The sequence below is a fragment of the Leuciscus leuciscus genome (genome assembly GCF_965113295.1).
Source record: "Leuciscus leuciscus genome assembly, chromosome: 19".
NCBI lineage: Eukaryota > Metazoa > Chordata > Actinopteri > Cypriniformes > Leuciscidae > Leuciscus > Leuciscus leuciscus.
Window position 1 is genome coordinate 28,223,587 of NC_138743.1, and position 12,710 is coordinate 28,236,296.

The window sequence follows — 12,710 nt, forward strand, 5'->3', positions numbered from 1 at the left end:
TGTAACAATGCTGAGTTATTACCAAAATACACTAAATACAGACTAAGACGTTTTAAGCGGTTTATCTGATCAATGTTCTTGCATTAGTTGCTTCAGACTAAGGAAGAAACCGTATTAAATCTGTCCAAGAAAAGCACACTCCCTTCCTCCGCCCAGTGCTGTTCCCATAGCAATCCCATCAGCCAGTGCTGTGTGTTTGCCATCAACAACAGGTTTAACAATACAGATGCATTACCTAAGGTTAAACTAACAATGGGCTGGCAGAGTCTTATGAAAGTGGTTAGAATCACAGAAGGGGTGTGATTTAACACTGAATGAATGTTATAATCTCCATCATACCATGATTAAAATTGAAATGTATCCAGTCTGGAATGAATTGGAACTGGGAATTGTGACTCAACACTCATTTATGCTTTGATACAATACCAGCTCTAATACCCCAATATTAAATCAAATTAACAATATTAAAACTCTGGCTGATACCAATACGTTTTTTATTTATTATTTTATCTTATTTATAGCCGATAATCAATAAATAATATATAATGTATATTTTAATTAATTGTCAATCATATTTTGTATTAATATACTAAAAGCTAAAGTTATTCATTTTAACAAGTGCTACAAGTGAAAAAAAAAACCTCCAATATCGGCCAGTAAACTATGTGATAATGATATTTGATATATCATACATATTGACAGTTGATACTATAGGAACATAAATAAAATCGAATGCCCAAATTCCAGTCAAACTGTGTCAGAGGTGCATTCTCCCAAATATTTCAGACAATAAACTTTATATATATTGTAATTAAGAAAAAAACTATTGCTTTGCTCCAGTGGATACACACGAATATGAATAACTACATTATTTGAACTCCTTTCAAATCAACTATTTCTATACTACATATTTGACTTTTTTGTACCGTTATACCTTGTTAACCCTAAATGAAACATTCTATTATATACAGGAAAGTCTCCATATGTTTTTGCAATTGAGAAACTACAATTTTACATCCTGTTATTTCTTCTAACTGAGAAATCCGTGTTCATCCTCGCCCTTTCCTTCAGCCCAGTGGCAGCAAACTCACACCCCAAAGCCCAAGAAGGTGCGCCCATCGACGAGCCGCTACGCCGCTCTGACAGAACGGGGTCTGGACGTGAAGGCAGCCTTCTTCCCAGACTCCAATCCTCTTCCTCCCGGCGCCCTAGTGGAGAGCGATGACCTGTAGAGCCTAGCATGGAGGATCTGACCTTCGAAGCTTGATCCAGCGTACTCCATAATCCCCACCCCATTTCCCAACAAGAACCTCTTTCTCTTAAGGGGGTCGGATGAAAAAGTGATGGAATGACTTTGAATGGCTTTGCTCAGCATTTCCTCAGAGAGTTTGATTCTTGGTATTATCACTTCTCTGCCCGAGGAGGACTAGACCATTCACTATGCTTTATTTCAGTTGTTTCCTGAGGGGAAGTGATGTGGGTGCTTAAAAGAGGTCATAAACCGACTTAATGGTTCGCTGGCGCACTTAACATACACACACACCAGCACGGCTTTGAGGAAGGAGGTAGCATACCGATGATCACCTTGTTTTTCATCTCTAGATTTTCACAAGTGCCTATGAAATATTTAATTTTAAATTAACTTTAAAAAATAAATAAAAAACATTTATTCAAATAACTAGCATCTAGCTGTGCATGTTACTACAGTGCCAACATGTAACACTTTTTATGTATTTAGTTATAATACCTTAGATTAGATATATTTATGAGATGCTGGAGGAAATGTCTTCCTCTCCAGCACAGGAAATAGGAGTTTTTTTGGGTGGTTGGGAGGGGGTTCTCTGGAAGTAGGGAACGGGAAGATGGGACACACCTGAAACTCCATGGATCCCATCGTCCCTGGAGCTTCAGGGTCCTTGAGATCCCACACATTGATCAGATGCACACTGCCATAGATAGAAGCTGCGTCTGGATCTACAATCCAGAGATGTCTCACAAGGCCGGGCCTTAATGACCTTTTCCCCACCCCGTCTTTTTGTTCATTTTTACGTGAGGTTAAAAGCGGAGACTGATGCGTCATTTACATGAGTGATGAGATTTTTGCAAGTTTTGGCAGACTGACAGATTTGGACAGATGTTTGTTGTGTTTGTGGAAGCGAGAGGGAGGAGGAATGCTTATGGTGAAAGTATAGGAAGTGGAATCGGCACATGTTTGCGACGGATTGGCTGATGGTGGATGAAGAGGAGATTTATATGAATATTGATTTTAATGATGATGGTGGTGCATGGAATGAGCAGATGGCAATTCTTTGACAGGTAGGCTTCAGTTTTCAGGTTTGGAATTACAGAAACATAACACAAAATGTGAAATTGGCAGCACGGATTTGTTCATTTATATTTAATTGGCTTTTTCAAGAAAAAAGAACACTGAAAGCATTATATAACACAAAGCAAAATTTAATACACATTTAAAATTATATTAGCGTTCTCTCAACACTTGCTCTTTGATAAGTTGAATATCAAATACTCAGTTGGGAGTTCAAGTTTAGCCATCATCTCACATACACACTTGCAACGTATATACACATAATATAGCAGAATGTATACATGTAAGCCTGTGATTGCATAATATGCTCTTTCTTACACAGCTGTTTATCCTTCAAATTAGTCAGATTTTAGGAGGCTCTTTTTTTGCAATATTTTCTGATTTCCAAGCCAACCTGTGCCTGTATACGGACTGTTCTCCTTATTCTCTTCTGGTTTATGAATAGTACAATAAATAAATGTCTCTGAAAGTATTGAGTCTGGGTTGAGTCCAATTGCTCTTGGCAAAAACATCTCTCAATAAAGCTGAATGAGCTTTTTGGTGATCTGTACTTTGATGTAGTGAGAAGGCCCGATTTTATATTTTAATAATTTTTATTATTATCTGAAAATAACTATGACATCAAAAAGCTAGTCATATCCTCCAAACGTTGACCTGTGACCTCTGTCATCCCAAGAATGGAACATGCAACCAAAACCCAAAAATAACATTAATCCAATCCAGATGGGCCAAAACTACTCTTACACAGTTTTGTGTGACTCAGATTTCCATGGAGAGATGGGGAGGTGATCAACAATATCAAGCTTTGATTCAATATGTAAATGGAGATATTGTGCTTTATCAGCGAAACAAAAGTATCCACTTTAACACTTCAATGACTCAGTCAGCTCACATGTTTTCATCACAATGCCAGTCGCAGTCCTCCGTCCACGAGCAGAACCTGTCCTGTGATGTAAGGGGACTCCAGGAGGAAAAGGACAGCCTGGGCCGCCTCTGCAGGTTCCCCAAAACGGCCCAGTGGAATTCTCCTCGCCGCTTCTTCCTTCTCCAGCGCTGCCGTCATGTCCGTCAGAATGAATCCTGAGAGGGGCGAGTGAGATGAATTCTCAGCTGCGCTCATATGACAGCTAATGTGTAGGTTAATAGTCAAAAGAAGTAGTAGAAGTAAGAAAAAGAGAGGACAAACAACCTGGAGCCACCAAGTTCACTCGTATATTCCGGGTAGCAACTTCCTTTGCCAGGGAGCGAGTGAATCCCTCCAGTCCAGCTTTACTGGCACTGTACACACACTGGCCGGAGTTACCCTTCACACCCACCACAGAGCCTGAGGAAACACATCATTAACCCTATAAAGCCTACTGTATCATACTTGATAAGCAAATCTTATCAAGCTTATCATCTGCCAACTGATTGATAGTGAATACTTTTTTTTAGCAAGTAAAAGGCCATTTAGTATAATTCTAAAAACTTCCCCTTGCAGGTCATGGTACATGTGTATCTTTTTGCTGTGAAATCTGATACTGATGTGTAAATATGTGACCCTGGATCACAAAACCAGTCACATGGGTATATTTGTGGCAATAGCCAACAATACATTGTATGGATCAAAATTATAAATTTTTCTTTTATGCCTAAAATCATTAGGATATTAAGCAAAAATCATGTTCCATGAAGATATTTAGTAAATTTCCTACCGTAAATATATAAAACATTTATTTTTGTGAGTGAATGCAGCAGAATCGCGAACGTAAATGCACAACTTTACAGGGGATGTTTCGATTTTTTTGCACCCTCAGATCTCAGCCAAATATCGTCCTGTCCTAACAAACCATACATCAATGGAAAGCTTATTTATTCAGATTTCAGATGATGTACAAATCTCAATTTAACTAAATTGACCCATGTGACTGGTTTTGTGGTCCAGGGTCACATATAAGAATAACTTTTATATTGTTAGTAATATTTCAAGATAAACACTTACAGGACTAAAGCAACTTATGTTTACTTCATCCATACTTAATTTTTTTGTAAAATCATGTATCATATTTGAGACTCACATTATAACATCAGGCTTTTGGGACGTTAACATTTATTTGTACATCTCTCAATCATCATTGTATTGCACTGCATTTTATGTTTTGCCCCCTACAATTAAAACGACAGAGCTTTGATCAGAGTATTTAAATTGCAGACATATTATTGGGAAAACTTCCATTTAAAAATATATATATTTGACTTATTTCATTATGTCAGGCTTTATGGGGTTAACATTCATACACAGGAGGTTTATACTGTACATAGTTCATAATGCTGAATAAACATTTCTAACTCTTACTTACATGTAAAAAAAATATTTATTCTGATTACACCCATCAGAAATTCAAATTCACCATGTTACATAATGTCAAGAGAAAAAATTGACATGCACTATCAGAATTTGACAAGAACTATATAATGATGCAGAACTCGCAATACTATTTCAAATCTGGAGTTTTTGCGCCATCTAGTGGTAATTAAATGAACCCAAACTGTCCAGCTGCTGATGCAGGGTGAATTTTCCCGTTTTCTCCAGCTTAATCTTCGTGAAACTTCAGAACTGAAATACTACAATAATAATCATAAGATCATAAGGTAGTGGGACATAGATAAATATGGCTCACCAATGTTGACAATAGCTCCTCCGTGGCTGAGCATGCTGCGTAAAGCACCTCTGCACGTGAGCATTGAGCCCAGGAGGTTGGTGTGCAGAACAGACAGCATGTCTTCAGATTTACTCCTCAGTAACAATGCATCTCTTTAAAATAAATACACATTAAACAGTATATTAGAATACAGCAGTCTTTTATTTTATATATATATTTAAAATGGCTATTTTTAATATAATTGTTTCTTTTTGGCCATGGAAACTGATCTATTTTTTCAAAAACACAATACATTTTCTGCATCATTGCTTTGTGGCGTCTCTGACCTGTTGATGCCAGCCGCGTTAACCAGGTATCCCACAGTGCCACAGTTCTTACTGATGGTCTCAAATGCTCTCTGAACATCTTCTTCTTTAGAAACATCACAGCTAAGACCCAAATGTTTTTCTGAAATTAAATATATACTCCAGAATTATAACATCTATTATAATGCCATTTAAGATTAAAAGTCCTTGCACACTGAGTCCAACATTTTGATTGTGCCCTTTGATAGATGAATACTATTACACATCACTTACATTTAAGTAAAATAAAAGGCCTGAAGGTGTATGATGTCTACACTGCCAAACTGAAGTGATATAATTTTCATCAACGAACCACTGCAAGTAATTCAAAATGATCATTGTATTCACTGACTCACCTCCAGGCAGAGATTCAGCGGTAGCCTGTGCAGCCTCCTTATTCCTGGACAGCAGCACAACCCTATGACCCCTCTGTGCCAGCAGCTGAGAAACTGCTCGCCCAATGCCACGAGAACCTCCAAACACTACGGCCAGTCTGGACATCACCACACTACAACAGGAAAAAACAGTGCTGAATGACGACTGCTGGCCACTAATCAAATACAACTGAAAATAGTGACTGTGTCTTAGTAAAAAGAAATGGTTATAAAGAAACTATGCATTTTTGCTTAACATTGATTGATTGGCATGTCCAATAAATGTTATTATTTTAACTTAAAATAACATTTATTTGACATGCCAATCAATGTCAAGTAAAAATGCATAATACTAAGTATATATTTGCATGGCACTCCAAGGTACTTAAAAATATCTGTAAATATATGGTGTATGAATATGATAGACATTAAGCACCATATTACCATCTAAAACCATCACCTGTAAAAAGGGCCATCATAATGTCTGTTTTTTGGACATGTAACGTTAAGTACCGTGGTATTAATAAAAGTAATTCTTAGAAGTATTCTAAGTAATGTATAACCACCACTGTACTTTTTGTAAGGGTATCTGTCATAAAAGTTATTGATACAGCAATGTGTAAAGCAGCAAGTTATTATTGCCACTGATAATGAGCAACATATAGCGCTAATACGACATTAGTAGAGATTGATAACTAATGAAACCAGCATTTATTTCATCCAGAATGCACGGTGACATTGTTAAATGGTTGTACAAATGGTTTCACAATTACATCTGGATTTAGGCTTTTAGACGACAAGACATCGAACTCACGTTAAATATCGATAAGATGATTCACTCGTTTATTCCCATTCAGGTCAAATTGTGTCGCTAAAATGTGAAACTTATGGAAGGAATGGGTGCCGCCATATTGGCTGCACTGCGCGATGTCAGCCGATAGGTGGAGCCAAACGCACTGCTACAGGCAGCAGTGTTGGTTCAGAAAGAAGATAAATAGAAAAGAAATTATAAATAAATCGGTTGAAGTGGAAAAAAAACTTCGAGATTATTTTCGCCGTTTACAAGCATATTAAAACATAGGTTAGATCAACACAATAATAAAGATATAGAGACCAATTATAATAATAATATAAATAATGCACATTGTAAATAAATCTAAATAATAAAAAATAATGAGGATTTTTTTTCTAAATAAAAACAAATACAATATCCTTTGTACATCACAACTGATGTACACCCGAATCCGTTCATTTTATTTATTTATTTATTTATTTATTTATAAGTTTATTTGTATAGGGACAGTACATGATCCAGTCAAAACTGGAAAATATGTATTGCACATAGAGAGTATGATCTCAGGTCCCTAGAAAGGCTTTTCTAAACAAAATAAAAAATAAAAACAAAAAATAAAACTACTAGGCTACTCATAGAATAAAACTACCACAATATGTCATTTATATTCAAATACCTACCTAAATTATAAATATTAGAATGGAGCTTTCAACTCTAGCATAAAAACACCGTTTACATTACATTACACTTTTACATACAAAAATTATTACATTTAAATATGCGTGCTGTTTTGGTTTATTTTAAACCACTGCTTTACCTTCAATGTAAAGGACTTTATTTCAAGTATCGCCTTAAACTCATTTGGCAACAGGTTCCAGAGTTTGGACTGGAGCCCTCAACAGAAAAGGCTCTTTGCCCTTGTGTAGTTCTACGAAAATGAATCCAACAATTCCCACCTGCTGAACTCCTAGTGATTCTACTTGTATCATCCTGTCTCTTTATCAATTTACATAGAACAGATGGTGCCTTATTGTGCAAACATTTAAAAATCAATTTTATATATGACAGATTTTTTAAATTAGTTAAAATTAGCATATGATTTTTTTTTTAAACATTGCATTGATGCCATCGATTTGGCTTTTTATCCATTATTTTTAGAGCTCGATATACAACAAGGAATCACTTGTTTGAGTCCAAACTGTAATACAGTATGAAATGCGGGACAAGATCATTGCATGCATAAAAAGATGTGCTGCCTCAATTGAGAAATATTTTCTAATAAGTCTGAAACAATTTAGGTTAATCCTTACCATTTTTGAGAGCTTTTTTATATGTTTATCAAATTTAAGTTGTGAGTCTAAAACAATACCTAAAAAAATTAACTAATCTAAGTTACCTCCTCTATTTCTTTATAATTTACTCGAATTATTACTTTTTCTTTTTGCTTTCTATTAGAAAAGCACATAAAGACAGTTTTCTTAACATTCAGAGTAAGATGATTTTCCTGGAGCCATATAACTTAGATATCCTTTCCATTTATTTGTTCATTTAAAACTGAAGCAACCTTGGCAGATGACTTAGCCGATGTATAAATTACTGTTTATACAAGTTAAGTTAGGATAAGTTAATCCTTTTGTCTGTTCATTTTCACATTTGTAAAGGCCATGAAAGCGGATAGTGGCCAAAGACTGCCTCTGTAGTGGCTCCATGACCGTGTACCAACCGGTGACGGTTGCTAAGGAGGAATTTTTTGCGCCAAACATTGACAGACAAACTTAACGGGCATGAGGCTTGAGCGACATGTTTTTCACCCTATCATCCGAGACTCGACGTGAGAGCGGACCAATCAAAATCGCTCCTCTCAGTTAGCGTGTGCCGTCTGCACACATGAGACCGCCCACAATAGAAAATCTTCATGTGAGCTGCACTGATGCTGCCAGTAATCGCTCATTATTCTGAATATAGAAGGTAAGAACTGATTTATTTAGCCAACTTCTGTCTTTTATCTTGAACACATTGCAGCGCTCTGCTTTAAAGTGACTGTCAGTGTAATTTGGCGGAATTTCAATGAGCCTTGCTAATTTCTCTTCACAGGTTTCATTAGCACGCTTTTAGTAGCTTATTATCATAAGTTTGGACAGCGACCCGTTCAAGGCCCCGCTAAATGAGACCTCAGCTGATGTTGTTGAAAGTTTGCAATGTAATGTTTATGCGATGATGCTTCTATTCACATAACATAAAGCAGCCTACCAAATCTTGATTGTATAGGTCTAATATTGTAAATGGTAAACTGTGTAAGTCAGTAAAAGTCTCAAGCAGTGTTTTTTTTCCTGGTCTGTTATTTAAATGTACAGCTTTTTATTTTTTTCAGGTTTTTTTTTCCAGGTTTCTGTGTTTTGTCAGCATTGCTACATTATTATTGGACGACAAAGCTTTCATCAGGTTGTTAATCTAATGTATTGCTATCTTAAGGTTCTCTCTCCATCTGTCAGCCTGAATCTTTGTTTTATCCTGTGCCTTTGTACAATCTCTCACCCCCTTTAAAGGGTGGTGGGTAATTCCTCCTGACATGTCATATTTAATTCATAAACCCACATACACTGTCTGGCTTTTGCTTTTAGACTAGCTTAGTTTTAGCATTTGTCCAAGGCTGCATTGCTGTTATGTTTTATTTTTGTCCCACTAAAATACATGTCTGCCTTTGCTTCAGGTTGGAGTTTGTTGTGATTCCCAGCATGAAACTGGTTTCTGTGTAGAAAAAGATAATAACCTTTCACTCATCAGGAGGTGCTCTGCTTGAGTTGGTTTAATAATTCCCGCTGGCTCCGTGAATGGATGACAGCTGAATATGACTTTTAAAATGCCACACCTATAGAAATATTACAGGAAAATGTCAGTTGATTGCTCTAGTGCTATCAGATCCTTGTACTGTTTTTCTGATAATTGTATTTTCATGTATTTTGTTCCCTCGGCCTCAGCATGAGAAATCATTTGCACAGACATGGATAAATATGAGAGGTTGAAGAAGATTGGTGAGGGTTCCTTTGGGAAAGCCATCCTGGTCAAGTCAAGGACAGATGGCCGGCAATATGTTATCAAGGAGATTGGCATCTCCAGGGTGAGTTGATCATTTCTCTCTCTTAGACATCACATGGCAACGTAAATGGGTATTTCAATCATTATAGGTGACATATTATGCCCTTTTTCACAAGATGTAATATAAATCTATGGTGTCCCAAGAATGTGTCTGTGAAATTTCAGCTCAAAATACCCCCCAGATCATTTATTATAGCTTGTCAAATTTGACCCTTTTCGGGCGTGAGCAAAAACGTGCCGTTTTTGGGTGTGTCCCTTTAAATGCAAATGAGTTGCTGCTCCCCGCCCCTGTTCAGAAGAGGACCGACCCTTTACACGAGTTTCTTTCGTTTACAATAACAAAACACGTGAATAATTTCACTCAGCCAAAATCTCAGAATTAACCAGTAGCGAACTGCAGCCTTACAGAGAGACTCAGGAAGAGATTGCAACTTTTAGACGCAGCTGTACATTTCTGAATGGTTAGTGGATACATTTATGTAGTTGCTTGAACCTTTGCCATTGCGTTAGAACTGGTTACACTGTTGTCACTTGTGAAAACCGCCATTTGGAAATCTGGAAACGTGCAGATTAAGGGGCGGTAATATTATGATAAGATCCCCTTTCTATGTCAGAAGATGCACCGCGGACCCGATTATAGCACTTAAACACAGAAAAAGTCAGATTTTCATGATATATCCCATTACCCTAAAAACGATAGGCTATGTGATATTTGATTGGCTATCTTCCTTTATATATACACGCAGTGTTCTTTTTCTCATCAGATGTCAAACAAAGAAAGACAAGAATCACGTAAAGAGGTGGCAGTTCTGGCTAACATGAGCCATCCAAACATCGTCCAGTACAAGGAATCCTTTGAAGGTAAAGCCCCTCTCATGGTGGATCCTTATTCAGAAATACGTATTAAGTGATATTGGAATATGATGCTTTGCTGCCCAGCTTTGCTATTATGTTGACAGGCATGTCAAACTGGTGTGTACGAGTGAGCATTTGGTCTTTGGTCTTTAGTTGACTGATCTTGATTAATCTGAGAACATTAGTTCCGGCACAAACTATACCCACTGCATTTCTGTTCTAAAGGTTTGTGTCTGATTGATAGATTGGGGTGGTTTGCATGATCTGGAGGAGCTCCAAGCTTTTGAATTAAATTACAGAGAGGATGTCGTTTAGCTAATGATAGTTTCGGTTCATGAAGTCATGCAGTATCTCTGACATCTCTGACATCCGGATGGCAGGCTAATTAATGACATAAACCTGGGGTGATATAATGACGTTAATGATATTACCAATAGAGGGCAAAATGTTTGCTTAATTCCATTATAAATTTACAGTGAAGCCTAAGAGTCTAAATCTGATTTAATCAGATACTGTACAGATGCTTTTACCATCCCAAAAGTTGGTGTCTGTAAGATTATTTCATGTTTTTGAAAGTTTCTTATGGTCACCAGGGTTACTTTTTTGATCAAAAACACTGCGAAAACAGTAAAAATGTTGAAATATTACAATTTCAATTTTTTTATATATATTGTAAAACCCCTGTGATGGCAAAGCTGAATTTCTTTAGCAGCCATTTCTCTAGTCTTCATTGTCACATGATCCTTCAGAAATCATTCAAATATACTGATTTGCTGCTCAAGAAACATTTCTTATTATTATCAATGTTGAAAACAGTGCTGCTTAATTTTGTTTCGTGAAAAACGTGACATGATTGGATTCTTTGATGAATGTAAAGTTCAGAAGAATAGCTTTTATTTATAGAAATATTTCAAAATTATAAATGTCTTTACTGTAATTTTTGATCAATTGAATGTGTGCTTGCTGAATTAAAGTATTAATTTCTTTAAAAAAAATCTTACTGACCCCAGACTTTTGAATGGTGGTCTTTGTTTAAATGTCAAGAAACCACCTAGGCAGTGAACTGAAGCATTGTTGTTACTTTGTCATTGAACAGTAATGTTTCTCTCTTTTTTCCAGAGAGTGGTTGTTTGTACATAGTAATGGACTACTGTGAGGGAGGAGACCTGTTTAAGAAGATCAATAATCAGAGAGGGACTCTATTCCATGAGGAACAGGTAAGAGGGACAATATAGAGACATCAAGTTAAGCTCTGCACCCAACAGACTGCAAATTATCAAAGCTTTAAATGTGCATACCTTTAAATACACCACAAAATAATAGTGTACATTTTGAATTTCTTTTATCATAAAAGAAAAAGTTATTCTTTTTACATTTGAACCTAAAGATGTATCTTGCAATGTTATAATCTGAGGCACTGATTCCTGTCTGTTGTTTTCTGGAAGATTATTGACTGGTTAGTGCAGATCTGCCTGGCTCTGAAACACGTACATGACCGCAAAATCCTACACAGGGACATTAAATCACAGGTACACCTGTCTCTCTCTCTCTCTCTCTCTCTCTCTCTCTCTCTCTCTCTCTCTCTCTCTCTCTCTCTCTCTCTCTCACGCACACACACACACAAACAAACACACACACACACATTTGTACAAACATTTCCATGGAAGTACACATACTATACAATATCCTTATACTTTGTTTACGTAAATGTCTAATACATGATTTCTGCTTTTGTTTTCTATCAAGAATATTTTTCTGACCAAAGATGGTACCGTACAGCTGGGTGATTTTGGAATCGCTAGAGTTTTGACCAGGCAAGATATTTTTGATTTCAAAACGCCACAAGGAATGTGGTGAGAATGACCTTCATAGATAATGTGTTTGTGTGTGCAGCACCGTGGAGTTGGCGAGGACCTGTATCGGCACACCTTACTACCTGTCGCCAGAGATATGTGAAAATAAGCCATACAACAACAAGAGGTAAAGTACTTCCTGTTATGAGCAAGTGGGGTATATATGGGCAGTACAGTAGCTACATAACACCCAGTGACTCTTGTACAGTCTGCTGAATCATTAGTGGTGATGTCAGTTTATACGAGTTCCCAGCTGCTACATATTGATCCCAAGTTATTTGTTCCAGGACTGTTTGTAATGTGATCAGTCTGAATATTCTTAGCCACTATTGATGAACAGTAGCTGTATTAGGCTACATTCACACTGCAAGCCTTAGTGCTCAATTCTGATTTATTACTTATTATTATCAATACTAAAATCAGTTGT

At 36.7% G+C, this 12,710-nt stretch overlaps 3 protein-coding genes across 11 annotated transcripts in view; 2 read left to right on the forward strand and 1 right to left on the reverse strand.

The window, feature by feature from the left end:
• The window catches only part of palld (palladin, cytoskeletal associated protein), a 92,613-nt gene extending 89,815 nt beyond the window's left edge, over positions 1-2,798 (forward strand). For all 6 annotated transcript variants that reach the window (XM_082147545.1, XM_082147540.1, XM_082147542.1 and 3 more), the window contains one exon: positions 1,072-2,798. In XM_082147545.1, coding sequence (XP_082003671.1) covers positions 1,072-1,232 — 161 coding nt within the window. In that variant the 3' untranslated portion in view covers positions 1,233-2,798. The remainder of the gene's footprint in view (positions 1-1,071) is intronic.
• On the reverse strand, positions 2,637-6,622 carry cbr4 (carbonyl reductase 4). The gene is made up of 6 exons (XM_082147597.1): positions 6,501-6,622; positions 5,669-5,820; positions 5,295-5,415; positions 4,987-5,120; positions 3,516-3,650; positions 2,637-3,406 (listed from the first exon to the last, which is right to left on the reverse strand). Exons 2-6 carry the CDS (start codon positions 5,811-5,813, stop codon positions 3,228-3,230), a joined length of 714 nt encoding a protein of 237 aa, XP_082003723.1. The 5' UTR covers positions 5,814-5,820; positions 6,501-6,622; the 3' UTR covers positions 2,637-3,227.
• Positions 6,623-8,368: 1,746 nt separating this feature from the next.
• The window catches only part of nek1 (NIMA-related kinase 1), a 28,212-nt gene continuing 23,870 nt past the window's right edge, over positions 8,369-12,710 (forward strand). For all 4 annotated transcript variants that reach the window (XM_082147536.1, XM_082147537.1, XM_082147539.1 and 1 more), the window contains exons 1-7: positions 8,369-8,447; positions 9,458-9,597; positions 10,340-10,436; positions 11,550-11,647; positions 11,876-11,959; positions 12,177-12,244; positions 12,324-12,410. In XM_082147536.1, coding sequence (XP_082003662.1) covers positions 9,481-9,597; positions 10,340-10,436; positions 11,550-11,647; positions 11,876-11,959; positions 12,177-12,244; positions 12,324-12,410 — 551 coding nt within the window. In that variant the 5' untranslated portion in view covers positions 8,369-8,447; positions 9,458-9,480. The remainder of the gene's footprint in view (positions 8,448-9,457; positions 9,598-10,339; positions 10,437-11,549; positions 11,648-11,875; positions 11,960-12,176; positions 12,245-12,323; positions 12,411-12,710) is intronic.